The sequence below is a fragment of the Hemitrygon akajei genome, chromosome 10 (genome assembly GCF_048418815.1).
Source record: "Hemitrygon akajei chromosome 10, sHemAka1.3, whole genome shotgun sequence".
Classification (NCBI taxonomy): Eukaryota; Metazoa; Chordata; class Chondrichthyes; order Myliobatiformes; family Dasyatidae; genus Hemitrygon; species Hemitrygon akajei.
Window position 1 is genome coordinate 142696006 of NC_133133.1, and position 26560 is coordinate 142722565.

The following is a 26560-nucleotide window of genomic DNA, read 5'->3' on the forward strand; positions in this document are numbered from 1 at the left end:
AGCACTTCTGTTCAGGAGATTATATTAGTTTCAAGTGAAGGTAGTACTTATTTCTGCCTACATTTTTGCATACCTGAATGATTCACTTCAGTGATCTGTAGGCACTGTCTGTGAACTTGCATAGTGAAATACAGAAACTGGTTTAAATGCCAGCCATGCTGACTTTTAGTTGAATTATTAAGCCCCTCTCAGATCAGCAAAGTGCTGAGCACAACTGCAGCATACAATAAGAGTGAAGCAGACAAAAGAGGTAACCTTTATCAGTATCTATAAACTATACTTCAATTCATTCTCTAACAACCCGTCTCAGCAGAGCCATGCCAAGGTTTGAGGAATGTTTTTAGGCTCCTGACTGTTCTCTCGTACAAGGATTGTATTGTGTAGCTGGGGAAATTAGGCTTTTTAATGCTTCTTCCTCTCTCTAGTTCATTTTCTCTTTATTCTTTATGTACATTTCCTTCCTTCAATAGAATTGGGTTTGCTGCAGTTTCTATGGTGAAATTGTATTTATTGGAAGGAATGAAGCCATAAAGACTATATACACCGAATACCTATTTGATTTCAATACAGAGTGATCATACTTCTCACAACACCAGCAATCAAAGGCAAGGTCATCTCCTTTGTTAAGAAAAAGCAGAATAACCTACTGAATGCGTTTCTTAATTCCCTTTCAGTTTCTGTCATGATGGCTAGTATTTATTTTATTGAGATAGGCTAGCAAGCAAACCATTGCTGAATATGTGAAGTTGGAAAGCAGACACTGGGGATACTGGAAATCTGAAGTAAAAATTCCAGAAATTCCAGGCAATATTGGTAGATAAATTTTTTTGTTCTTTGGACTTCGGCCACTGTAGCATACTGTTTAGCGCAAAGCAATACAGCTTGTGGCGTCAGAGTTTGGAGTCCAATCCTGGCATCCTCTGCAAGGAGTTTGTATGTCAGTTCCTGTGAAATGCATGGGTTTCCTCCCAGTTTCTTTCCACAGTCCAAAGACATACCATTTAGTAGGCTAATTGGTCTTTGTAAATTGAACTGTGATTAGGGTAGGGGGGGTTAAATCTGGGGTTACTGAGTGGTGCAGCTCAAAGGGTCAAATCTGCACTGTATCTATAGATAAAGATAAATTTAAAATACTTACAGGGATTTTTGTTTAACTTTCAAACAAGAGAAAATCTAAGCGACTGGCGCGAAATGCTGGAGGAACTCTGCAGGCCGGGCAGCATCTATGGAAAAATAGTAGTCAACATTTCCGGCTGAAAACATCGACTGTACATTTTTCCATAGATGCTGCCTGGCCCACTGAGTTCCTCCAGCTTTTTGTTTAACTTTTACCTGTTCTGAGCATTTGTCTCTGCATTCCAAACAACCCCAGGATCAGTGGGGTAAGTGATAGATCTCAGACAAGACAATTGAAGTATGGACTTCATCCTGACTGCCTGGGAGGGCTGCAGAGAAATTGAATAGGTGGCCTATACACTGGGTAACACTGCAGAACTGTAACCCCTATATAGGAAACTCAATTTCTACTAGGGTTTCATGGAAATTAGTACCATAATTGTGGGAAACCTGTCACAGATGTGACAAGAATATATTTTACACTTGAAAGATTTGCCTTGGGAATTTTTTTGGGCAATTTGAAATGGTATGATCTGTAAGTACAGGGTGGGGGGAGGGGTGGTCCCTCAACCACAGTACAAAAGGATCAGACAGCTGCTATTAATAGAATGAGCAGCTCTTGTCAAGAGTACATACCAGACCCAGATTGGCGATAAAGTACCCAAGAGTTGTAACAGCTGGATAGTGGGAAACCCTCCTTTAACATTATGTGCGGAGGAAGGGAAGTAGCTTCAGAGAATTTCAAAATATCATGCTGTGAGAATTCTGGAAAAAAAATCTACTTCATTTTTGAAACAAATGGAAACTCCTGAATGGAAACTTTATTGAAGTTTGGTTCCGTTTTTGTATAACAGCACTTCTCCTGCTCAACTAAAAGAATGTTTGTGTGTGTGTGTGTGTGAATGATAATGTAAAAGGGTTTCCTGAAAACAATACAGATGGTCTTGAAACAGTACTGTACGTGAAGTGGCGTGTCTAAATTCTTCACTGGAACGTGACACCATATTTCTGTTTCTTACTGCAAATTGAGCGCAAGTGCTTCTGTAAACTGGTCACTGAGCTGAAATGTGAACAGAGTGGAAATAGCCTTCTATTCTTGACTGTAAGGATCAAAGTGTGCTAGGATAGGTGTGGTAGCGATGGGCTAAGTGTATAGTCATTTTGATTGGAAAAGGAAGCAGAAGATGCATTTCAAACAGAGAAGAACAAGCTTTGGTTTTAATGCGATGACTTATCTGATCTGCTTTTGTATTAGTGATGCAATTAGTATCCATCCTTGGGAGTAAAACCAAATTCAATGACATTAATTATATCTGAATATTTCCGGAAAATCGTCTATTGGTTTTGCTCTGCAAGATTACATCCAAATTTTTAAAAAATAGCCACAATTTTTGTTTAAGAAACAAAAGCACCTTGCCACTTCCTGTTCATTGGTATGTTGATTCATTGTGCAGTTACATTTCTCTTGAAATCTTCCATGGCAGTGTTCCTCTCTTGGTTGTTCTTTCGAGATCTTTTTGCAGGCATGCTGGAATATATACCAACGATAATCTTGTGACAATTTCCCACTGACCCTGTTTATTTCATTAAATGACAAGAATTTGAACAATCTTTGCTTTATCTGTCCCTGTCATAAGTAAATAGGAAAAAATAATATTGTGGAAAACAGTAGAGAACATAGCGGGGGGAAAGCTACACAGAAAGATGAGATCTGAGATAAAGACCAAATGGATGTTTGAAAATAGTAGGGATGAAGTTGTCTGCATTCAAATTCAATTTGAAGGTTATGGTGTGGTGTGGACTACAGGATCCCAAATTTCCAGCCTTGATAATTGGAGAGGGGACAGCCACAAAATACAAAGAAGTCATGATCTCTGACTCTTCTGATGTAACATCCTTACATTTCCAGTGAAGGTTCCTGAACTTGCAAAGTCCTAAAGAAGTTCTAGAACAGGATCAAGATTCTTAGAATAGGTTCCTTTCCTGAAAGATGGTTTCCAAGGCTAATTCCACCCTCTTAGTCATGGTGATTCATTAAAGGGTGGAATTTCTTTGCATCATGTGACTGAATCCTTGCCAAATTCATTATCAAGCTACTACAGAAGCCAGAAGTTTCATTTAGTTTTATTTAGAGATATAACGTAGAATCAACCCTTCGAGCTGCACCACCAACAACCCACCAATTTAACCCTAGCCTAATTCCAGAACAATTTACAAAGACCAGTTAACCTACTAACTAGTATGTCTTTGGACAATGGGAGGAAACTGGAGCATCTAGAGGAAATCCATGCATTCACAGAGAGGAACATACAAACACCTTACAGATGACATCAAATTGAACTCTGACCTCCAATGCCCCAAGCTGTAATAGCGTTGCACTAATCACTATGTTACCACGGCACCCAAAATGGTAAATTGATAGAAAAAAATAGCACTGGGAATTGCTTGGATCCTATAAAATTTTATTGATAAAGTGGTTAAACAATGTTATCTCTAATCATAGCTATATTATTGGTTTGTTTAATATTCTGAGTCAATATTTTACAAAACATCACGTTTGAGATAAAGCAGTTTTAAAGTATAGTCAAAGAAACCAGCTGTTGACCCACGATAAGGTAAGCAACAGTTCCCATTTTAACATAAATTGAAAATCCTTTCCAGGTACAAGATATAAAAATCTCTCAATGATTTCTAATAGTGCATGGTCCCAAATATTTCCAGGATATCCCTTAATATTTGTGTTTCAGTAAATTTCTTGCACAAGCAACTATTTTATTAGAATATCCAGTATCAAAAAACATATGGTTAACCAATTTCGATTGTTTTCAAGATACCAACATTTTTAAAAGTTTGCTTATAATATTGTGAAAATCAAACATTCTTCCTCCTGAGTCAGAGTTCCAAGATTACAGCTATTGAATTTTGGCTGTCTAGTCCTCAGTACATTACATTTTAATTTAGGTCTATAAGGGGCTATTTCCCATTTTGATTGCTGTAAGTTATTGCAAATATTATCATTATGCTCATCATAGAAAAGATGTGGAAGCTGTAGAGAAGGTGCAGAGGAGATTTACCAGGATGCTGCCTGAATTACAGATGATTTCTGAGGATAGCTAGGACTTTTCTCTGTGGAGCAAAGGAGGATGAGAAGTGACTTCTCTATTACGGTGTACAAGATGATAAGAGTCATAGATAGAGTTGACAGCCAGAAACTTTTCTCCCAGGCTGGAAATAGCTAATACAAGATGCATAACTTTAAGGCATTAGGACAAAGTATAGAAGGATGTTAGAGGTAGGGTTTTTTTTAAAAAACACAGAGTGGTATGAGCATGGAACGTGCTGCCAGAGATAGTGGTAGGGACATTTAGGAGTGTCTTATATGGAAAAATGGAGGGCTATCAACCATTGTCCATGTGGGAGGGAAGGATTAGATTGATCTCTGAGTAAGAAAAAGGCTGGCACAACATCTTGGGTCGTGGAGCCTGCACTGTGCTCTAGTGTTCTATGTTAACAATTTAAATGGAATAATATAAATTCATTATTTTAGTGAACTAGCACCATCCTAGAAAACAGCAATAAATCTGCACATTGCAAACCACTCTTAAGGTACTACTGAACAGTTAACAATTCTCATTTTGCAATATTGTTTTCGTTTGTAGTCATCTCTCACCTACAGGTTCAAGAGACAGTTCCTCCACATGGTCTTTGAGCAGGTTTTTGACCTAGAGGCAGAGTGGGAATAAGGAAGCCATTTCTGGTTGGCTGGTGACTACTGCAGTCAGTTTTGGGACCTCTTCTTTTCATGTTATATGTCAGTGATTTGGATGAAGAAATTGACAGCTTTGTGGCCAAGTTTGATGACGATACAAAAATAGGTGTGGAGGTTAAGTAGTGTTGAGGAAGCAGGGTGTGATGGAGAGAATTTGGTAAACACACTCCTTACAGACGTGCTCAGTCTCTCTGTCTTTCTCTCTCTCTCACACATACAAACATTGCCTTGTCATTCTGCTGTCATTGCAGAGAATGTACGCATTTCAATGTCATCCCTGGTATATTTTCATAATTAACACACTGTTTCCCCTTCTCATTGATACAGAGTCAGACACCAAAGTTTAGTCTAATTCCAGTTTTTATTGGTACTTAACTATAAGTGTGTGATTGTGTGGAGAGTTCTACTGTTTTATGCAGTCATCTCTTGGCAGTTAAGTGGCATCCACTGGGTCCTAAACCGGGTTGGCTTTATGGTGCCTTTCTGCCATACACAGTGAATTCCATCTCTTTAGTAATGGGGATGTGTAAGTCTGTATATGTTGTTTGTATACTATATTTATTGTTGATACTTCTGTTTATTTTGTATTATGAGTAAACAAAACATTGTGGGGTACATCATGTTCTAATTCATGTGTAGCCTGAAGTTAACTTCATTGATAAATAAAGATGGCATGTCCTAGTACCTATAAAAGGAGCTCATTGCCCTCAGTATGGGAGAGAGATAAGGGGCTGTCAGAAGTTCACACTGGACAAGAAAATACAGAGCTATTATTGCTTTCTTCTAGATGTCTTTTCGTAAATGTTGACATTTTTTCACTATTTTCACTCATTTGTGTAAGTTTGTTTTTGATGCACGCAATAAACACTCTTGCACTAAAGTGCTAAGGGGCTCCAGCCATTTTTCATTGGTAAAATTAAAGGTACCAGCCCAAATTTTTAACACAGAGTGTCTGCAGAAGGACTTGGATTGGGGGAATGAACAAAGAAGTGGCAAATGGAATATAATATAGGGAAGTGCCTGGTCATGCACTTTAGTAGAAGGAATAAAAGCGTGGACTATATTCTAGATGGGGAGGAGAAAATTTAAAAATCGGGTGCCAAGTGACTTGGACTTGAGGGAATCCTGTCCTCGTGCAGGATTCCCTGAAGGTTAACTCGTAGGTTGAGTCAGTGGTTAGGAAGGCAAATGCAATGTCAGCATTCATTTTGCGAGAACTAGAATACAAAAGCAAGGATGTAATGCTGAGGCTTTATAAGACATTGGTTAAATTGTACTTGGGAGTATCGTGAGCAGTTTTGGGACCCTTGTCGAAGAAAGAATAGGCTGGCATTAGAGAGGATGTTCAGGAGAGTGGTCCCAGGAATGAAAGGGTTAACATACAAAGAGTTTGCTGGCCTGTACTCGCTGGACTTTGGAAGAATGATGGGGTTTCTCATCGAAACCTATTGAATATTGAAAGGCCTAGCTAGAGTGGATGTGGAGGCAATGTTTCCTATAGTGGGTGAGTCTAGTACCAGAGGGCACAGCCTCAGAATAGAGAGTTAGCCATTTAAAACAGAGATGAGGAAATTTTTTTTTTTAGCCAGAGGGTGGTGAATCTGTGGAATTCTTTGCCACAGATGGCTGTGCAAGCCAAGTCATTGGGTTACAGGGAGAGGCAGGAGAATTGGTTTGAGAGGGATTATAAATAAGCTGTGATGGAATGGCAGTACAGACAATGAGCCAAATGGCCTAATTCAACTCCAGTCTCACACGGTCTTATGGCGTGACAGCTGTGTGACTGAGATGGAAATCAATCCACCTAATGTTTCATGTGAAATTAAGTTTCCAGTTTGAATGATCCGAGGGAGCCAAAGTCCACAACTAATCCAACACCACACTACTGGTTCTCCATCAAATATTCTTGAACTCCGCAATTCAGATTTCATTCTAAACCTTCATGTGTCTGAATTGCTGACCTACAAACTAGGGTGAAGTCGACAGCTTCCTTTACGAGAATGGTGTTAATGATTTTCAGCATCAGAATCAGATTTAATATCACCAACAAATGCCTGAAATTTGAAGTCTTTGCGGCAGCAGTACAATGCAATACATAATAATAGAAAAAAGTAAATTACAGTAAGTATATGTATATAAATTAAATGGTTAAAAAAGTAGTGCAAAAGCAGAAATAGAAAAAGTAGTGAGGTCGTGTTGATGGGATCAATGTGCAATCAGAAATTGGATAGCAGAGGGGAATAAGTTATTCCTGAAACATTTAGTGTGTGCCTTCAGGCATTTGAATGGAGCAATGACCCAGGTCATTATGCAGTAAGATACTTGTCTTCAAAAGTGTATGTTCCAGTCTCTACAATAAAAGACAGTTTAGTTATGCTCACTGTAAAACCAAACATTTAAATAGCAACAGTCTGTTCAAAACTCTGAATGATGGTTGTCCCAGGCCAATGAACTGACTTCTGTTTAAATTTCAGGGAGTTCATGAATCTAAGGGGGTGTCAGGCGATTACCTGCGGTTGGAGTTGCTGATACAGAAGGTGGTGTCTCCATACCTGGGAACATATGGTCTACACATGGGAAATGAACAAGTTACACACTCGGCATGTTTTCTGGGTAAGATCATAAATAACCAGGTCTCATTATCAAGTAAATCTTCAACAAAAAAGTCAAGTTAAGTGGCGGGGATATGGTAAAAGTTTGAAAAAGATCCCAAAAACACACAAAGTCATTCACCAGCTGAACTGTATTAAGGGTTCTTTTTAGTTGTAGACTCCATAAAATAGGAGCAGAATTAGGCCATTTGGCCCATTGAGTCTGTTCTACCACTCATCATGGTTGATTTATTATTCCTGTCAACCCCATTGTCCTGTCTTCTCTCGTAACCTTTTGATGCCCTGACTAATCAAGAACCTATCAACCTCCGCTTTAACTATACTCAATGGCTTGGCCTGCACACCCATCTGTGACAATGGATTCCATCCTCTGGCTAAATTCGTTCTGTTCTGGAACTAGAGATCATAGTTTAAGGGTGAAAGGTGAAATGTTTAAAGAAACATAATGGGGAAACTTCACTCAGAGGGAGGTGAGAGTGTGGAACGAGCTGCCAGTGGAAGTGGTGGATGCAAGTTTGATTTTAACATTCAAGGGATATTTGGACAGGCACACTGATGGGATGGGTATGGAAGGCTACAATCCAGGTGCAGGTCAATTGGACTAGGCAGAATACTGCATACACTAGATGGGCTGAAGGTTCTGCTTCTGTGCTGAAGTGTTCTATGACTCTATTAGTAATAGGAAGTTAAACATTTTGTATGAAATAAATATATTCAATGACTTGGCCTCCACATCCTTGCTTTTATATTCCAGTCCTCTTGAAAGGAACGCTAACATTGCATTAGCCATTCTTACCACCAGATCAACCTGCAAGTTAAATTTTAGGGAATCCTGCATGAGGACTTCGAAGTTGCTTTGCATTACTGACTTCTGACATTCTCACAATTCAGAAAATAGTCTATGCCTTTATTCCTTCTACTAAAGTGCATGACCAAACACTTCTCTACACTATATTCCATCTGCCACTTCTTTACCCTTAACTCCAAATCTATATCCTTCTGCAGACACCCTGCTTCCTCAACACTATTTGTCCCTTCACCTATCTTTGTATTATCAGCAAACCTGGCCACAAAGCCATCAATTCTGTCATCCAAATCATTAACATATAACATGAAAAGAAGCAGTCCCAACACTGATCCCTGTGGAGCATCACTAGTCACAGGCAGCCAACCAGAAAAGGCCCCCTTTATTCCCATTCTTTGCCTCCAGCCAGTCAGCCAATCTTCTATCCATGCTAGTATCTTTCCTGTAATACCATGGACTTGTCTTGTTAAGCAGGTCATGTGCAGCACCTAGTCAAAGGCCTTCTGAAAATCCAAGGAGACAATGCCCACTTGCTGTCCTGTTGGATGTGTCCTCAAAGGATTCAAACAGATTTGTCAGGCAAGATTTTTCCTTAAGGAAACCATGCTGAATTTGGCCTGTTTTATCATGTGCCTCCAAGTACCCTGAAACTTCATCCTTAATAATGGACTTCAACACCTTCCCAACCACTAAAATCAGACTATCTTTCCTTTTTTTCCCTGTTTCCCTCCCTTTGTAAATATGCAGTGACATTTGCAATTTGAGCCCTCCAGAACCATTCCAGAATTTAGAGATTCTTGAAAAATCACTACAGATACTTACACAATCTCTTCAGCTACCTCTTTTAAAACCCTGGGGTGTAGTCCATCTGGTTCAGGTGACTTACCTAACTTCAGACATTTGAACCTCCCAAGCGACTTCTCTTTAGAAAGCAACTACACTCACTTCTGCCTCCTAACACTCAAATTTCTGGGATACTATTAGTGTCATCCACAGTGAAGACTGAAGCAAAATTTAAGTTCATCCACCATTTCTTTGCCCCCTGTTACTACCTCTACAGTGGCATTTTCTGGCAGCTTAATATGCACTCTTGCCTCTCTTTTATCTATCTGAAAGAGCTCTTATATTATTGGCAATCGGCAAGCTTACCTTTATATTTCATCTTTTTCTAGCCTTATGTTTTTTTTCAGTTGCCTTCTGTTGGTTTTTAAAAGCTGCCCAATCCTCTAACTGTCCACTAATTTTTCCTACATTACATGCCCCTTTCTATTGTTTTTATGTTGCCCTTGACTTCCTTTGTCATACACGATTGTGTCATCCTCCATTTAGAATATTACTTTGGGATCTATCTATCCTGTACCTTCCAAATTGCTCCCAGAAACTTAAGCCATTGCTGATCTGCCATCATACTTGCTATTAACCCCTTCCAATCAACTTTGGCCAGCTCCTCGTAAATGCTTCTGTAATTCCCTTTACTCCACTGAAATACTGATAAATCTGACTGTAGCTTCTCCCCCTCAAACTGTGGGATGAATTCTATCATATTATGATCATGTCTCCTAAAGGTTTCTTTACCTTAAGCTCCCAAATCAAATCTGGATCATTACACAACACCCAATTCATAATTGACTTTTCCCTAGTGGGCTCAACCACGAGCTGCAATAAAAAGCTATCACTTAGGCATTCTACAAATTCCCTCTCTTGGAATCTAGCACCAACCTGATTTTCCCAATCTACCCATATATGGAAATCCCCCATGACAATTTTAACATTGCCCTTTTTACGTGCCTTTTCTACTCCGTTGTAGTTTGTACCACACGTGCTGGCTACTGTTCAGAGGCCTGTACATAACTCCAATCAGGATCTTTTTACCCTTTCAGTTTCTTCAGTCTACCCACAAGGATCCCTATATCACCTCTTTCCAAGGACTTGATTTCAATTTTTACCGACAGACCTACTCCACCCGCTCTGCCAACCTGCCTGTCTTTTTGAAACAATGTGTATCCGTAGATATTAAGCTCCCAACTATGATCTTCTTTTAGCCATGATTCAGTGATGCCCACAACATCATAGCTGTTAATCTCTAACTGCACTACAAGATCATCTACCTAAATCTGTATTCTGCGTATATTCAAATATAATGCCTTCAGTTCTGTTTTTATTTGCTTGATTGATAGATACCAAAGTGCTCAAGTGTTTTAATTACCCTCTTCAATGTTGCCTCCAAATTACACTTCAACTCATCCCACTGTTACTGTGCATGCAATGGGAACCACGTTTAAAACTCATGCTTCAGTGTTTAAACCAATGGGAAAACTTCATCCAGAGTACCGCTGACACTGTTTCTTACTGACATTATTGATTGTTCTCTTCTGTTACATTAAACAATTATGTGTTTTTCTTTAACAGAAAAGAAGTTCTTGCCACGTTGTTCCAAGTCAAATGAACTTTTGACCAAGAACCCAGTGGTGCGTTCAAAGAGCTACAACAACCCTATGCTAACACCTGTCGCAGAGTATGAAAGCGAAGGGAGTCTGGTAAATGGCACTAGCATCAGAAGGCACTCTGTTTCAGAAATGACCACTTGCAGTGAGCCTGAAGGCTACTTAAATCCCTGCGTTACAAACCCCACTTTAGATTCCATGTCCATTAAGACCAGCACAGCAATGAGAAATCAGTCTCCAGGAGAGAAGGAGCGGACCAGTATGACAACCATAAATGAACTTCTCCAGTGCAAGACTTTGAGTGAACCCATAATCAGCCAACAGCAGGCTGTGTATCACATTGAGAATCCAAGAAATGCCCAGGATAATGCCTTTAAATTGTCAAATAGCCCCTCAGTGATACCAGCAACATCATCCAGTCCTGAAAGTGGAGTGGACAACATTTTGGAATCCGAGGGGATTTTTCTTGACTTTGGTCATAGGTGTTCAGAGTCACCAACCTACAACAGAGAGATGAGCAGACAAAGTGTGGTGTGATATTAAGAATGGCAAAGCCAGTAACATAATAATGCAAGAAACAAAGAACCACAACTGCAATTGAGCTGTTGCACTGCAAGTTACTTAATGAGGAAACATTTTTCAGTTCATTAAACTGAAGAAAAAGAACTTGTGATAGCTGATCTGAATTTGAAATATGACTCCTAGAATCTGTTGTTAAGATTGCCGATACGTATGCCAGCAACAAATTTGTTTGAGCCTGAGGCATTATGCTGTTATGCATACACTGAACACCATCGTCATCTCCAAACTGTGCAAAGATGGGAGACAAAGGCCTCATTTTAAAATGTATTGCTTTCTCCCTGTCTCATTCATCTATGTCTTTGCAGTGAAGACAAGCTAATCAACGAGGATCGCAGGTGCATTTGTGTAGTACAACTCTAACAGAATTGAGTTTATTCTGAGTTAATACTCGCACTAGATTTGCACCTTGCCGCAATTTCAGCTGATGGCAGAATTGAAATATACTTTAGCTCCAAGTGCCAGAAAGAGATTATTTTAATGTATTTTTAAAGAAGTTAGGACTCAGTGCGATTATTTTTTAAGTCCACAATATGAATAGCAATATTGAGCAGTACATCAAGCTTACCTTTTGATTTAAAAAGCCAGATGACATTAACCAGTCTCGACATGCATTGAATAAAGAGCATTCATGAATCATCTTCATTTACCTATTGTAATCAACAAAAAAAATACACTTTTTCAAACATTTCACAGAGTCATCAGATCTAAGACTTGTAAATTTTTAAATTCCCCTTGATTTACTTAATACATTTAAGCATAGCTTTACACACATACAATTTATATCTACTGAAATAAATAATATTTGAGATTGTAATAAAATCTATTGAACTGCAACTTGAGGCAACTTGGGAGAACATCAACATTTCTATTTAATTACCTGAGAATGGGGCATAACAGAAATTTCATATGAAGAATTCCAAGAAAGTGCTCCAAAACTCAATTAGCCATTCAGTAACCAGAGCAAATGTATTTTGTTGACACATGCAGATATTTTTCTTCAGTTAACCTGATGGAAGTGCATGACATTTTATGTCAGTGCCCACATGAGAATGCATTTGTCATTTAAGTGTAACATAAAAATAGGTAAAGAAAGAGGGTGAATCTAGACATAGATTTTCTCTGAAGTACTTTTCAAAGAATTTCAAAATGGGTCAGCTCAGACAATGAAATTGATGCCTTACTACTATAATACCTATTGCAAAGCAGAATACCTGAAAACACAGTCAAAGTAGAATCTCTGTATTTATTTAAGGCAGCCAGATATACAGGCCAAAGTCATTGGTAGGGATTAATTTACTCTGAGAAAGGCTGAGATTGATTAAGGGTAGTTCACATGCACTTGTTGGTGGAAGATCCTGTCTGCTAAATTTAATTGAGTTTTTTTATGGATGATAGAAAAGTGGTGAGCCACAGGGCCCTGTACTGTGCTGTGATAATCTATGTCATAAAAGCTGGTCTAAAAGGTTAGAGCTTGGCAAGTTGGAAAATTCAAACGTGACAAAAGGTGATGGTGGAAAGCGGTTTTTGTGATGGAAACCCTGTGACCAGCGATGTACTACAGGAATCAATGCTGGGACTTTTAGTGTTTGTTACATGTATAGATGTGAATGCAGGAAATATAATTATCATGTTTACAGAATGATATAAAAGTTTTTGCCGTTGATAGTGAGGAGGAGACACAATAGGCTCCAGAATGACAATGTCAGCTGGTAAACTGGGCAGACAATGGCAATGAAATTTAATGAGCTGATGCAGTTTGGAGAGGGATCAAATAGGGATAGGAAATGGACCAGGAATAGTCGGGGCCTGGGAATTACTGGGGAACAAAGAATTTTGTGTACAAGTCCAAAGATTCCTGATGGCGTAGTGCAGTTATGCAAGATAGTAAAAAATGCACAAGGTATCCTTGCCATCATTAGTTGAGCATAGAATATAGGGAACTACTGTATATAAACCATTGGTTAGGCCACTGCTGGAATATTATTGTGTCTTTCTGGTTGGAACACTATAGAAAAGTCATGACTGTTCTGGAGAGGGTGCAGAGGAAAATGTTTAAGCATGAAAAATATAATTTTCGAAGATAGCCTGGGTTTGTCTTCCTATCAGCAAAGGAGGTCAAGGCAGAATCTGACAAGATATACAAGATTATGAGAAGCATAGATTTGGATAGATCATACAAAATTGCCGCCAAAGATGTGGGTTTTAAGGTGAGAACTAACTGGTTTAGAGGGGATCTGATGAGGGTGGAGGCAACCTGCAGGACTGCCTGAGAAAGTGGTGGAGGCAGGTACTCTCGCAACATTTAGGAAATATATGGCCAAGCACTGGAATTATCAATGCATAGTCGGCTACAGACCAAATACTGGTAAATGCAATTAATACAAATAAGTGTTTGATACAGTGGGCCAAAGGGCCAGGTTCTGTACTATTTGAATCAACGACAAATAAGCAGTTGTTAAAACAGTAGTTAATTCTGTGGATTCTGCATAGGGCGATGTTTACCTTCTTCACAGATGAAGCAATTTATCATCTCATCCTTCTGTGAAGGTTCTGTATTCAAAGCTGTGATGAGGCAAGCCTCATCATTACTTTTGTTCATAAGGGACATCTCTAAAGCAGTGTATTCATGTTTGTATCAACAGTTTTATTCAATGGTCATCTCTTTTGTGCTACCCCCTGTGAGGGTGTTGATTGAAGTATCAAGCACCTCAGCCAACTAATTCATTTTAAACAACTCCAATACCTTTACCATGAATAGACGGCAGTAAGAATCTCAAGCTGCCAAATCTGATAATAGTAACCTTACCATAACTTTAATTAACTCAGTGCAGGCCAGAGTTCAAACCAGAAACAAATTTATATGGTTCAGCAGCTGACTGGCTGGAATTCACATAACTGAAACTGGCCACAGAATACTGACGTCACTGTTGAGCCCAGATTGTACAGGTGTACACTTGGATGCTGTGATTCATGTTTTTTTATTGTTTGTTATTTTGTTTTACTGCATTAAAGATACATAACCTATCATGCACCCTTGTACTGTAAAATTATATTGCAATAAATAAATGTGATAGAAGCTAGTCAACAGACACTTAACAAAAACATTAGTTTAAAAAAGAACTAGACACCTTACAGGACAGGTTACACTATTTATGTATTAAAATACTGGGGTCTGTGGTGCATCTGCTTTCCTTACTATGAATGTACTCTGTTATGTGACTGACATCTATTTACAATTGTAAACTGTTCTGCAAAATTGATAAAATGCCACAATTTGACTGGTGAAGATTAATGAACAGTAAAGCTTAATGGCATCCATTTAAGAATTGCCTAGTTGATTTATACATTGTTTAAGAAATATATATATCATGAAGTTGCAATGAGAATCCATCTGCATTATTTATGTTTCATCAAGCTAGAATGAAAGCTTGTTTAGGATTGTTACCGTTCATGATGAATTTTTATTTAAAAATGCCTGCACTGATCACTATACTAATTTGCTGATGTTATGTCAGTGTTTATCCTCTCAGGTGTGGTTTATTTTGAGTGTACATTTATGTGGGCAACTGCTACTTTGCCATTTATTTAAGTGATCATTCTTCAGAGTATTAAGTGCAGTTTTCCATTAGGGGAATCTTAATATAGGCACAGCATTTCCTGCACTGGTTCTTGTATAGCATAAAAATAACAAATAATAAAAGGCCCCATGGCCTCACAGTTCCATTTGGCAAGATCGAGACATTCAAATCTACCCAAACACCAGGCATTCAATTTATAATTTACACATAGTAATTGAGAGGTTAACAACTGACCTGTTTTTTTTTACTACTTATTTACAAGAGTATTTCAAAACTTACCATACTTTATATGAAGAATTGTTTCTTAATTTCATCTCTGAAAAGACCTGTTCCTAATTTCTACACCATGTGCTGGTGCTAAACTGCCTAAGGGGTGAAAGTACAAAAGATATAGATATAGATAATGAGCAGTCACAACATTTCTCTCCTAAGCCCAAGGGAACTGGAATAAATTAATGTACCAGTATGACAGAGAAGGTGTTAATTAAACACTAAGAACTTTTCAGTAACTTCTCCCACTTAATATTATGTTTTGTTGATTTTTTAATTTGACGAATACTGATGGATTGCCTGGAAAATGTGATCATTTGAGCAAGCACTTTGTCAGTTGAAAGACCATCTTTTGTTAAAGCATTACTGAAATGTTCTAACAATATAGTAAAGTGTATAGTACTTCAATGAAAAATTAAGGAATTAATGCAAGCTGCGCAAAATCTGAGACTACCCTTGTGCATCCACCATGTGTCTGAAGGATGAATCTACTGAGGACCTAGACATGATCAGAGACAAGACAGTAAGATATAAGAGCAGAATCAGGCTATTCGAGTCTGCTCCACCATTCCATCATGGCTGATTTATTATTCCTTTCAACCCTACAATCCTCTCTGCTTCCTTTCACACTCTTACTAATCAAGAACCCATCAGCCTCCACTTTATACCCAATGACTTTGCCTCCACAGCCATCTGTGGTAATCAATTCCATAGATTCACCAAACCTTGACTAAAGAAATTCCTCCTAATCTCTGTTTTATTAGAGGGATGTCCCTTTGACTAACTAACCTAATAACCTGTACATCTTTGGAACGTGGGAGGAAACCAGAGCACCTGGGTGAAACTCATGCAGTCATAGGCAAAACGTAAAAACTCCTTCCAAGCAGTGGCAGGAACTGAACCTGGGTCGCTGGTACTGTAAATAGCATTACACTACCATGCAGCCCAAATATTTTTTGAAAGTCTCTGAATAAATTTTTACCTTAATCTGATACTCTGGTTACCCGCTTTCCCGATGTTGCTAATAATTTCCTGCTCCATCAAAATACTTAATAGTTTTGAAATTACTACAAATATTTCACTAAGTGCAGCTATTATGTGGCTTGCTTCATCACAAAACAAATGTCTACAGTCATAAACAAGGTGCTATTAGTGAAAAATAAATTATGGTTGGACAAAACAGCAGTGTACTGTATCAGCACAGTCCAGCAGCATGGTTTAGTCACGGGTTAAGGCATACTTTCAATATTTAGTAGTACAGGAAGTACCATATTTCTAATGTCCAATTATTTAAAATCGGCTGATATCTACCAGTTTTGGTCTGTGAGGTAAAGTTAGGTGAATCCCAATTAAATTCATGATATGCAAAGAAGTGAAAGCTTGTCATATGTAGATATGAAAGTTTTGTCATATGACAAAGTTCCACATGGAAGGTTAGTTAAGAAGGTACAGTCGTTAGGTATTAATGCTGGAGTAATAAAATGGATTCAACAGTGGCTAGATGGGAGATGCCAGAGAGTAGTGGTGGATAATTGTTTATCAGGATGGAGGCCGGTGACTAGCGGGGTGCCTCAGGGATCTGTTTTGGGCCCAATGTTGTTTGTAATATACATAAATGATCTGGATGATGGGGTGGTAAATTGGATTAGTAAGTATGCCGATGATACTAAGGTAGGAGGTGTTGTGGATAATGAGGTGGGTTTTCAAAGCTTGCAGGGAGATTTATGCCGGTTAGAAGAATGGGCTGAACGTTGGCAGATGGAGTTTAATGCTGAGAAGTGTGAGGTTTTACATTTTGGCAGGAATAATCCAAATAGAACATACAGGGTAAATGGTAGGGCATTGAGGAAAGCAGTGGAACAGAGAGATCTAGGAATAACAGTGCATAGTTCCCTGAAGGTGGAGTCTCATGTAGATAGGGTGGTGAAGAAGGCTTTTGGAACGCTGGCCTTTATAAATCAGAGCATTGAGTACAGAAGTTGGGATGTAATGTTAAAATTGTACAAGGCATTGGTAAGGCCAAATTTGGAATATTGTGTACAGTTCTGGTCACTGAATTATAGGAAAGATATTAATAAATTAGAGAGAGTGCAGAGACGATTTACTAGGATGTTACCTGGGTTTCAGCACTTAAGTTACAGAGAAAGGTTGAACAAGTTAGGTCTCTGTTCATTGGAGCGTAGAAGGTTGAGGGGGTTTTGATCGAGGTATTTAAAATTTTGAGAGGGATAGATAGAGTTGACATGAATAGGCTGTTTCCATTGAGAGTAGGGGAGATTCAAACGAGAGGACATGATTTGAGAGTTAGGGGGCAAAAGTTTAAGGGAAACACGAGGGGCTATTTTTTTACTCAGAGAGTGATAGCTGTGTGGAATGAGCTTCCTGTAGAAGTAGTAGAGGCCAGTTCAGTTGTGTCATTTAAGGTAAAATTGGATAGGTATATGGACAGGAAAGGAGTGGAGGGTTATGGGCTGAGTGCGGGGTAGGTGGAACTAGGTGAGATTAAGAGTTCGGCACAGACTAGGAGGGCCGGAATGGCCTGTTTCCATGCTGTGATTGTTATATGGTTATATAGATAAGAATACTTGTTAGAGGTCAGTTCAACCACCATCTTACTAAAAGTCAAGGGCCCTTATCCATAAGTTCACATGTACGTGGTTTGAGTATGCTGCATCCAGAAACACGTGCAATCAGAAACAATCCTAGTAATGCAACCCAGAAAGCTGGAAAATCAAGTTTTGTGCCAGATTTACATTTAACCAAAGCACTTCGATCATTTCCATTTGTATACAGATCATCACACTCGAGCATAGCTCAACCTAGAAAACCTCGTCCAATAGCCAGGTTGCAGTTGTGAGGATCCTACCATTATAATGATTTGAAGGCTTTCTTCAAAATGCAAGCAGAACATTCAACTAATAAGTCAAGATAACATTTGCATTGAAACTATTTTGAAACAGCATGGAGTTGCACTGTATTTTCTAATTCACAAGATACCCGACTGCAAGTTCTTCATCATGTTGTAGCTCATTTATATGAATGGCTGATAAATGTGTTAAGAATTTACATTTTTATACATGCATTTCTTCCTTTCCTTGGGTCCTGATGCATAGCCATTTTAAATCTGGACTTGTACCAAAGTAACTTTTAGAAAGCCTGAGCACCAAATCATGAAAATGGGGAACAGATTGGGCACATATTCACATCTAATTTCCGAATTGATTTTGATTTCCCAATGTTTAACTAGAGGAAACTGCTGCTCTTTCAGAGCTGCATTTTACACAAGCCTAATATAACAAAAGAGGTTTGTAAATCTACATGCTCTGCGCAATCCCTACAGATAAAGAACTGTTATCTAGCTAATGAAACAAACAAGGTCATCAATCTGTACAAAGTCAACCCGCTCTCATTTATTTAACTAATTCAGACTGTTCCCCAACCCATAAAACATGCTTGCCCCTCTTGCATCAGGGCCTTGCCACTCTCAGTATCACAGAGATAAGTGACATGATGAAATTACTGGTTGGATGGTCTTACCATCAATGAGTTGAATTTCAGAACAGAATATTACTTAATTCAGTTTATGTGCAATCACTTGTTATATAAGCAAGCAAATGTTTTGACAGGCAAGCAGCGGCTATGTAGAAGATTGACAGCAATAATTCAAAAGGAACGCAAGAACGAAGAGCGCGAGACGAAAGGCGAATGAAGATTGCCTTCTAGAAGGGGAGGTAGAGAAACCCATTTCAGGCTAACAAAACTGTGCGAGCTACTACTCTGGGAAAACCAGCAGCTAATACCTTTGAAGTGATGCAGAGATTGGAACAAATTGATAGGATGGTCCATTCCTTACGACCATAGGACATACAGTGGGAGTAGAAACAGGTTATTTGGCCCATTGAGTCTGCTCTGACATTCATTCTCAGCTGATTTAATATTCCTCTCAACCACATTCCCTTGCTTTCTCCCCATAACCTTTGACACCCTTATTAATCTGTGAACACGATAGGGACTCCCAGATAGTATGTTGCCTCCCAGGTGCCAAGGCCAGGGACGCCTCAGATCAGGTCCACGGCATGCTTAAGGAGGAGGCTAAGCAGCCAGAAGTCTTGGTACATATTGGCACCAATGACACAGGTACGAAAGGTAAGGAGATCCTGAACAGAGATTTTAGGGAGCAGGGTAGAAATCTGAAAAACAGGACCTCCAGGGTAGTAATCTCCAGATTGTTGCCTGTACCACGTGCTAGTGAGAAAAGGAGCATTTGGCAGATAAATGTATGGCTAAGGAATTGGTGCAGGGAGCAGAGGATCAGATTTTTGGATCATTGGGATCTCTTCTGGGGAAGAGACCTGTACAAAAGGGATTGGTTACACCTGAACACAAGGGGGAACAGTATCCTTGCAGTCAGGTTCGCTAGAGTTGTTCAGAAGGGTGACAGGGGGGTGGGAACTGGAGTGATAGGGCTGAGGACGGGACAGTTGGTATACAAGCAGAGACACTGTGTAGTGAGACTGCCAGCAAGGAGAAGCTAATGACGACAAAATTGCAGTCTACAGGATGAGTTGCAAAGTAAAAAGGGTGATAAATACAGGACTGATGGTGTTATATCTGATTGCACGCAGCATAAGGAATAAGGTAGATGGCATGTATGGCGATGTGGACATTACTGAATCGTGACTGAAAGAAGATTATAGCTGGGAGCTTAAAGACCAAGGATGCACATTGTATCCAAAGGACAGGCAAGTAGATGGGGGGAGGGTGGGGGAGGCATGGCCTTGTCAGTACAAAATGCAATCAATTCCTTAGAAAGAGGTGAAAGGGCTAAAATTGTTGTGGGTAGAGCTAAGAAACTGCAAAGGTAAGAGACTCTGATGAGAGTTATGTATAGACTTATGAATAGTAGCAAAGATGTGGGCTACAATTAGAATGGAAGGTAGAAAATGCATGTCAAAAGGGCAACACTACGATAATGATGGCAGATTTCAATATGCAGGTAGATTGGGAAAATCAGGATGGTGCTGGATCCCAAGAGGGGGAATTTGGAGAATGCCTACAAGATGGCTTTTTCGAACAGCTCATGGTTAAACCTACTAGGTGATATTCTGTATTGGGTGTTGTGCAACAAACTGGAATTGATCAGAAAGCTTAAGGGAAAAGAACCCTTAGAAGGTAGTGGTCATAATATGATAGAATTTAGAAGGAGAAGCTAAAGTCAGATGTATTAGTATTACAGGTGAGTGAAGGGAATTACAGAGGCATGAGAGAAGCGCTGGCCAAAATTGATTCAAGGGGTCACTAGCAGGGACAATGGCAAAACAGCAATGGCTGGAGCTTCTGGAAGCAGTTCAGAAAATGAAGAACAGATACAGGTTTCCCCTGCTATCCGTAGGTAAAGCGTTCCTATGAAACGGTTCATAAGTCGGAATGTCATAAAGTGAATCAGCAATTACCACTTATTTATATGGGAAAAAACTGTGAACGTTCCCAGACCCAAAAAATAACCTACAAAATCATGCCAAATAACACACAAAACCTAAAATATCAGTAACATATAGAAAATGCAGGAATATGATATGATAAATATACAGCCTATATAAAATAGAAATACTTTTCTGCAATCATTGCAGCACCGTCCAGCTTAGCGAAAATCTCACTATGTAGTGGAAGCAGTCTCTCCAGTAACCTTTAAGCTATGAAGATGCCAAATCATACCAAATAACACATAAAAATACACAGCCTATATAAAGTAGAAATAATGTATGTACAGTGTAGTTTCACTTACCTGAATCGGGAAGACAGCAAGCACATTGATGATGGTGTGTTAGGCTGAGTCGTTGGAGGTAGGGGTGCTCGGCAATTTTTTTCAATTGCAGTTTTGTCACAGTTAAACACTTGCTTATATGAATAACCACCTTCTGTAATTATTTTCTTCAGTTCTGCTGGGAACTTTTCAGCAGCTTCAGTATCAGCTGAAGCACTCTCTCCAGTAATCTTCAAGCTATGAAGCTGCCCTCGCCTCAGAAACCAATCAAACCACCCATGACTACCTTTAAATTCCACTTTTGCAACACTTCCATCACCATCGTCCAGTGCTTTCTGTTTCAGCTTATTAAAAAGACTGACTGATTTCTCCTTAAGCATAAGATAACTTAATGGAAAATCACGCTTTGTACACCCATCAATCCACTCAAGCAATAAACTTTCCATTTTATCCATTATTGGATGCCGACTAAGAGAGACCACTTTGGTACGAGCAGAACCAACAATAACATCGGCAGCTTTCAAGATTCTTTCTCTCTGCGTATAAATAGTGTGAATGGTTCAACACGCGGACAATATCATTACTTCGTTCACCACGATCGAAACGCTTAATTATGTCTAGTTTTATGCTAAGTGTAACACCCTTATGAGCTCTTTTAGTTTTTCCGATACCTTAGAACACATCTTGCTAACGGATGCACAAAATAAATCAAGATAAAGCACAGATGCTCACAGGCACGTGTTTAAGCAATGGCGGCTAGAATGCAGTTCCGGGGCAGGAACTTGGCTGCTCGGGGCGCACGCTGACTCTTTTTGCGTGCTACCTTTTATCACGCGCTGACCTTTATCATAACAGTGAAAACACCTTCCGTTAGCAAAAACAGGTAACTAATGTAGGTCCTTCGTAACAGTGAGGTGTCGTAAAGTGAACGTTCAAAAACGGAGGCCACCTGTACATCCCAAAGATGTAGAAGTATCCTAAAGGCAGGATGACACAATCTTACCCAACAAATCTGTTGGAATTCTTCAAAGAAGTTAACAAGCAGGATAGACAAAGAAGAATCAGTTGATGTTGTGTATTTGGATTTTCAGCAGGACTTTGACAAGGTGCCATACATGAGGCTGTCTAACAAGAGTCCATTGTATTACAGGAAAGGTACTAGCAAAGACAGAGCACTGTCAGGAGGCAAAGAATGGAAATAAAGGGAGCCTTTTCTGTTTGGCTGCCTGTGACTAGTAGTGTTCCACAGGGGACTGATTCTGTTGGGACCACTTCTTTTTACGTTATAGGTCAGTGATTTGGATGATGGAATTGATGGCTTTGTGGCCAAGTTTGCAGACAATACGAAGATAGGTGGAGGGACAGACAGTGTTGAGGAAGCAGAGAGGCCACAGAAGGACCGAGACACTTTAGGAGAAAGGGCAAAGAAGTGGAAGATGGAATGCAGTGTCTAGAAGTGCATGGACATGCACTGTGGTAGAAGAAGTAAAAGTGTAGACTTTTTTCTAAATCACAAACGTATGGTTAATACAAAACATTCAGATCATATACGTCGTCACAACTCAATCTAAAGCACAGGTATAGTAATAATCAATCAGAAATAAGCTCTACAGTTGTCTAGGGGTAATGTAGATATATATTGTTTACTGGATATTTAAAAGTCTTTTTGCGGTCACTGCAGTTCCACCCGCTGCCGTTGTCGTGGTGTCGCGTTGGTGCACTTTTGTTAGAAAGAGAGAGAGAGAATGAAACATTTACCCGACAGGTTTTCCAACCTGTAGGAGGTAGTCGGAAGTCTCGTTGGGGAATGGACTCTCATCTGCGGCTTCCCCTGTAGCTAGGCCGTTCTTCCGTGGTGAGGTCGCCAATCCCAGGCAAGGGAAGGACGCACCCGAACCCCACCACCGGCTGTCGCTCTCTAAACGCAGTCGCAGGAATTCGTGCGTATCTTCTGGTGCGTCTCGCGCCCCGCCTCGGCAGCCCACCTTTTATCTGGACTGGCAGGGTTGTAGATGTCCATCAGGGTAGGGGGGCGAGGCAATCCTTCCCCCATCACCCATCTCACATTGCCCTGAGATTTTGCACGTAGGCCAATTCCTTATCCCACAAAGGTGTCTCCCAAGACAATGGCTATGTCCGAGGCTTTTGTCTTGTTGAGCGACCAGCCCACTTTGCCCGAGGGCTTTACACGTGGTTTTCATGAGACAATAGTCAAAGAGTCGCTTTATTCTGCTTCTCTGGGGAACGTGGTCTTCAGCACATCTCCCTCTCTCTCGGGTCATTTGACCCCTCCTTGACTAGGGCTCTTGCGAATCTCACAAAGGAGGGGGCTGGGGTCATAACAAGAGGAAATTCAAAAATCCGAGGTGCAAAGGGACTCGGATTCCCTTAACATTAATTTGTGAGTTGAGTTGGTGGTGAGGAAGGCAAATGCAAATTTAGCATTAATTTCGAGAGGACTAGAAAATAAAAGTAAGGATGTAATTTTGAAGCTTTATAAGGGGCTGGTGAGGCCTCATTTGGAGTACTATATTGTGACCAGTTTTGTGCTCCTTATCTAAGAAAGGGTGTACTGACATTGGAGAGAGTTAAAATGAGGTTCACGAAAATGATTCTGGGATTGAAAAGCCCATCATGAGGAATGTTCGATAGCTCTGGGCCTGTTCTCACTAGAATTCAGAAGGGTGATTTCATTAAAACCTTTTGAATGTTGAAAGGCTTCGACAGAATGGATGTGGAGAGGTTGTTTTCTAATGTGAGGGAATCAAAGACCCAAGGACACAGCCTCAGAAAAGAGGGTGTCCATTTAGAATGGGGATGAGGATGAGTTTCTTTAGCCAGAGAGTGGTGAATCTGTGGCATTCATTGCCACATACGGCTGTGGAGGCCAAGTCATTGGGTATATTTAAGTCAGAGGTTGATAGGTTCCTGATTGGTCAGGGCATGAAAAATATGGTGGGGGGGGGGGGGGGAAGGCAGGTGATTGAGGCTGAGGGAGAAATGGATCAGCTGTGATTAAATGGCAGAGCAGACTTGATGGGCCAAATGACCTAATTCTGCTCCTATATCTTATGGTCTTAAGGTCTTATAATCAAGGCACCTATTAACCTTCACTTTAAATATACCCAAAAACTTGACCACCACAGCTACCTATGGCAATGAATTCCACAGATTAATCATCTTCTGGCTGAATAATTCCATTTGATCTCTGTTCTACTAGACTTCCTTTTCTGGTACAAGATTTTCACTATTAGAAACATCCTATCCACATCCACTTTCAACATTCGATAGATTTCAATTAGATCTCCCCTCAAAGTTCTAAACTCCAGTGTGTATGGGCCCAGAGTCATCAAATGCTCCCGTCATCAAACGGTAGCCTTTTCATTCCTGGGATCAGTCTTGTAAACTTCCTCTAGGCCCTCTCCAAAGCCAGTACATCCTTTCTTAGACATGGGGCCCAAAGCTGCTCACAATTCACCAAATCTGATCAACTAATGTCTTATAAAACTTTTGCATTACTTCCTTATCTTTTAAATTCTAGTGCTATCAAAATAAATGTTAACATTGGATTTGCCTTCCTTACAACTCAACTTGCAAGTTAATTTCTAGGGAATCTACACTGTATTCCATCTGTCAACTCTCTGTCCATTTTCCCAATCTGTCCAAGTTCTGCAGATTCTGCTTTTCCTCGACAATACCTGCTCCTTCTTTGTATCATCCACAAATTTGGCCACAAAGCTACCAATTAAGTCATCTAGATTATTACCCTGCCAACTCCTGCAGAACAGCTGTAACCAACTAAAGAAGAACCCCTTTATTCCCACTGTTTGCCTTCAAACAGCCAGCTAATGTTCTGTCCAGGCAAGAATCTTTCCTGTACTACTTGTTTAGCAGCCTCAGGTGTGGCACCTTGTCAAAGCCTTCTCAAAATCCAGTAAACAACATTCAGGAGGGTTTAAATGCTGAACTCAAATTGAGAGGAAATCAGAAGAGCAACTTAAATTTAACAGAATGCAGTCAAGGTAGTTAAAAGTAATCGTATCAAAAAGATAGGTAATAGAACAAAATTTTAAATAAAACACAGAACAACAAAAAGAAAAAAGGAGCTCTCTTCTGAAAAAATTTGTGCACAGTTTACCACAGTTAAATGTGCATTGCAAATCAGTGGAAATTCATAGCAAATCAGGCATTTGCAGGAGCAGACACGAGGAAATCTGCAGATGCTGGAAATTCAAACAACAACAACACACACAAAATGCTGGTGGAACGCAGCAGGCCAGGCAGCATCTATAGGGAGAAGCGCTGTCGACGTTTCGGGCCGAGACCCTTCGTCAGGATTAACCGAAAGGAAAGATAGTAAGAGATTTGAAAGTAGTGGGGGGAAGGGGAAATGCGAAATGATAGGAGAAGATGGGGTGGGATGAAGCTAAGAGCTGGAAAGGTGATTGGTGAAAGTGATACAGAGCTGGAGAAGGGAAAGGATCATGGGACGGGAGGCCTCAGGAGAAAGAAAGGAGGGGGGGGGGAAGCACCAGAGGGAGATGGAGAACAGGCAAACAACTAAATATGTCAGGGATGGGGTAAGAAGGGGAGGAGGGGCATTAACAGAAGTTAGAGAAGTCAATGTTCATGCCATCAGGTTGGAGGCTACCCAGCCTGTATATAAGGTGTTGTTGCTCCAACCTGAGTTTGGATTCATTTTGACAATAGAGGAGGCCATGGATAGACATATCAGAATGGGAATGGGACCTGGAATTAAAATGTGTGGCCACTGGGAGATCCTGCTTTCTCTGGCGGACCGAGCATAGGTGTTCAGCAAAATGGTCTCCCAGTCTGCGTCGGGTCTCACCAATATATAAAAGGCCACACTGGGAGCACCGGACGCAGTATACCACACCAGCCGACTCACAGGTGAAGTGTCGCCTCACCTGGAAGGACTGTCTGGGGCCCTGAATGGTGGTGAGGGAGGAAGTGTAAGGGCAGGTGTAGCACTTGTTCCGTTTACAAGGATAAGTGCCGGGAGGGAGATCGGTGGGAAGGGATGGTGGGGGACGAGTAGACAAGAGAGTCGCGTATGGAGCAATCCCTGCGAAAAGCAGAAAGAGGGGGGAGGGAAAAATGTGTTTGGTAGTGGGATCCCGTTGGAGGTGGCGGAAGTTACGGAGAATTATATGTTGGACCTGGAGGCTGGTGGGCTGGTAAGTAAGGACAAGGGGAACCCTATCCCGAGTGGGGTGGCGGGTGGATGGTGTGAGGGCAGATGTGCGGGAAATGAGAGAGATGCGTTTGAGAGCAGAGATGATGGTGGACGAAGGGAAGCCCCTTTGTTTAAAAAAGGAAGACATCTCCTTCGTCCTGGAATGAAAAGCCTCATCCTGAGAGCAGATGCGGCGGAGACGGAGGAATTGTGAGAAGGGGATAGCCTTTTTGCAAGAGACAGGGTGGGAAGAGGAATAGTCCAGGTAGCTGAGAGAGTCTGTAGGCTTATAGTAGATATCAGTAGCTAGGCCGTCTCCAGAGATGGAAACAGAAAGATCAAGAAAAGAGAGGGAGGTGTCAGAAATGGACCAGGTAAATTTGAGGGCAGAGTGAAAGTTGGAGGCAAAGTTAATGAAGTCGA

The 26560-nt window shown here is 40.3% G+C and overlaps 1 protein-coding gene and 1 long non-coding RNA gene across 4 annotated transcripts in view; one reads left to right on the plus strand and one right to left on the minus strand.

Annotated features, from left to right (window-relative positions):
* LOC140734745 (proline-rich protein 5-like) overlaps positions 1-14708 on the plus strand; it is a 122558-nt gene extending 107850 nt beyond the window's left edge. For both annotated transcript variants that reach the window (XM_073059172.1, XM_073059170.1), the window contains 2 exons: positions 7360-7498; positions 10712-14708. In XM_073059172.1, coding sequence (XP_072915273.1) covers positions 7360-7498; positions 10712-11283 — 711 coding nt within the window. In that variant the 3' untranslated portion in view covers positions 11284-14708. The remainder of the gene's footprint in view (positions 1-7359; positions 7499-10711) is intronic.
* Positions 1785-22801, minus strand: LOC140734750 (uncharacterized). 2 transcript variants are annotated; one of them, XR_012100605.1, is made up of 3 exons: positions 22699-22801; positions 11894-11975; positions 1785-2644 (listed from the first exon to the last, which is right to left on the minus strand). It is a non-coding gene; the product is annotated as an uncharacterized lncRNA (long non-coding RNA). The 2 variants fall into 2 exon arrangements; XR_012100604.1 differs by lacking the exon at positions 22699-22801 and adding an exon at positions 12206-12311.
* Positions 22802-26560: the final 3759 nt, after the last annotated feature.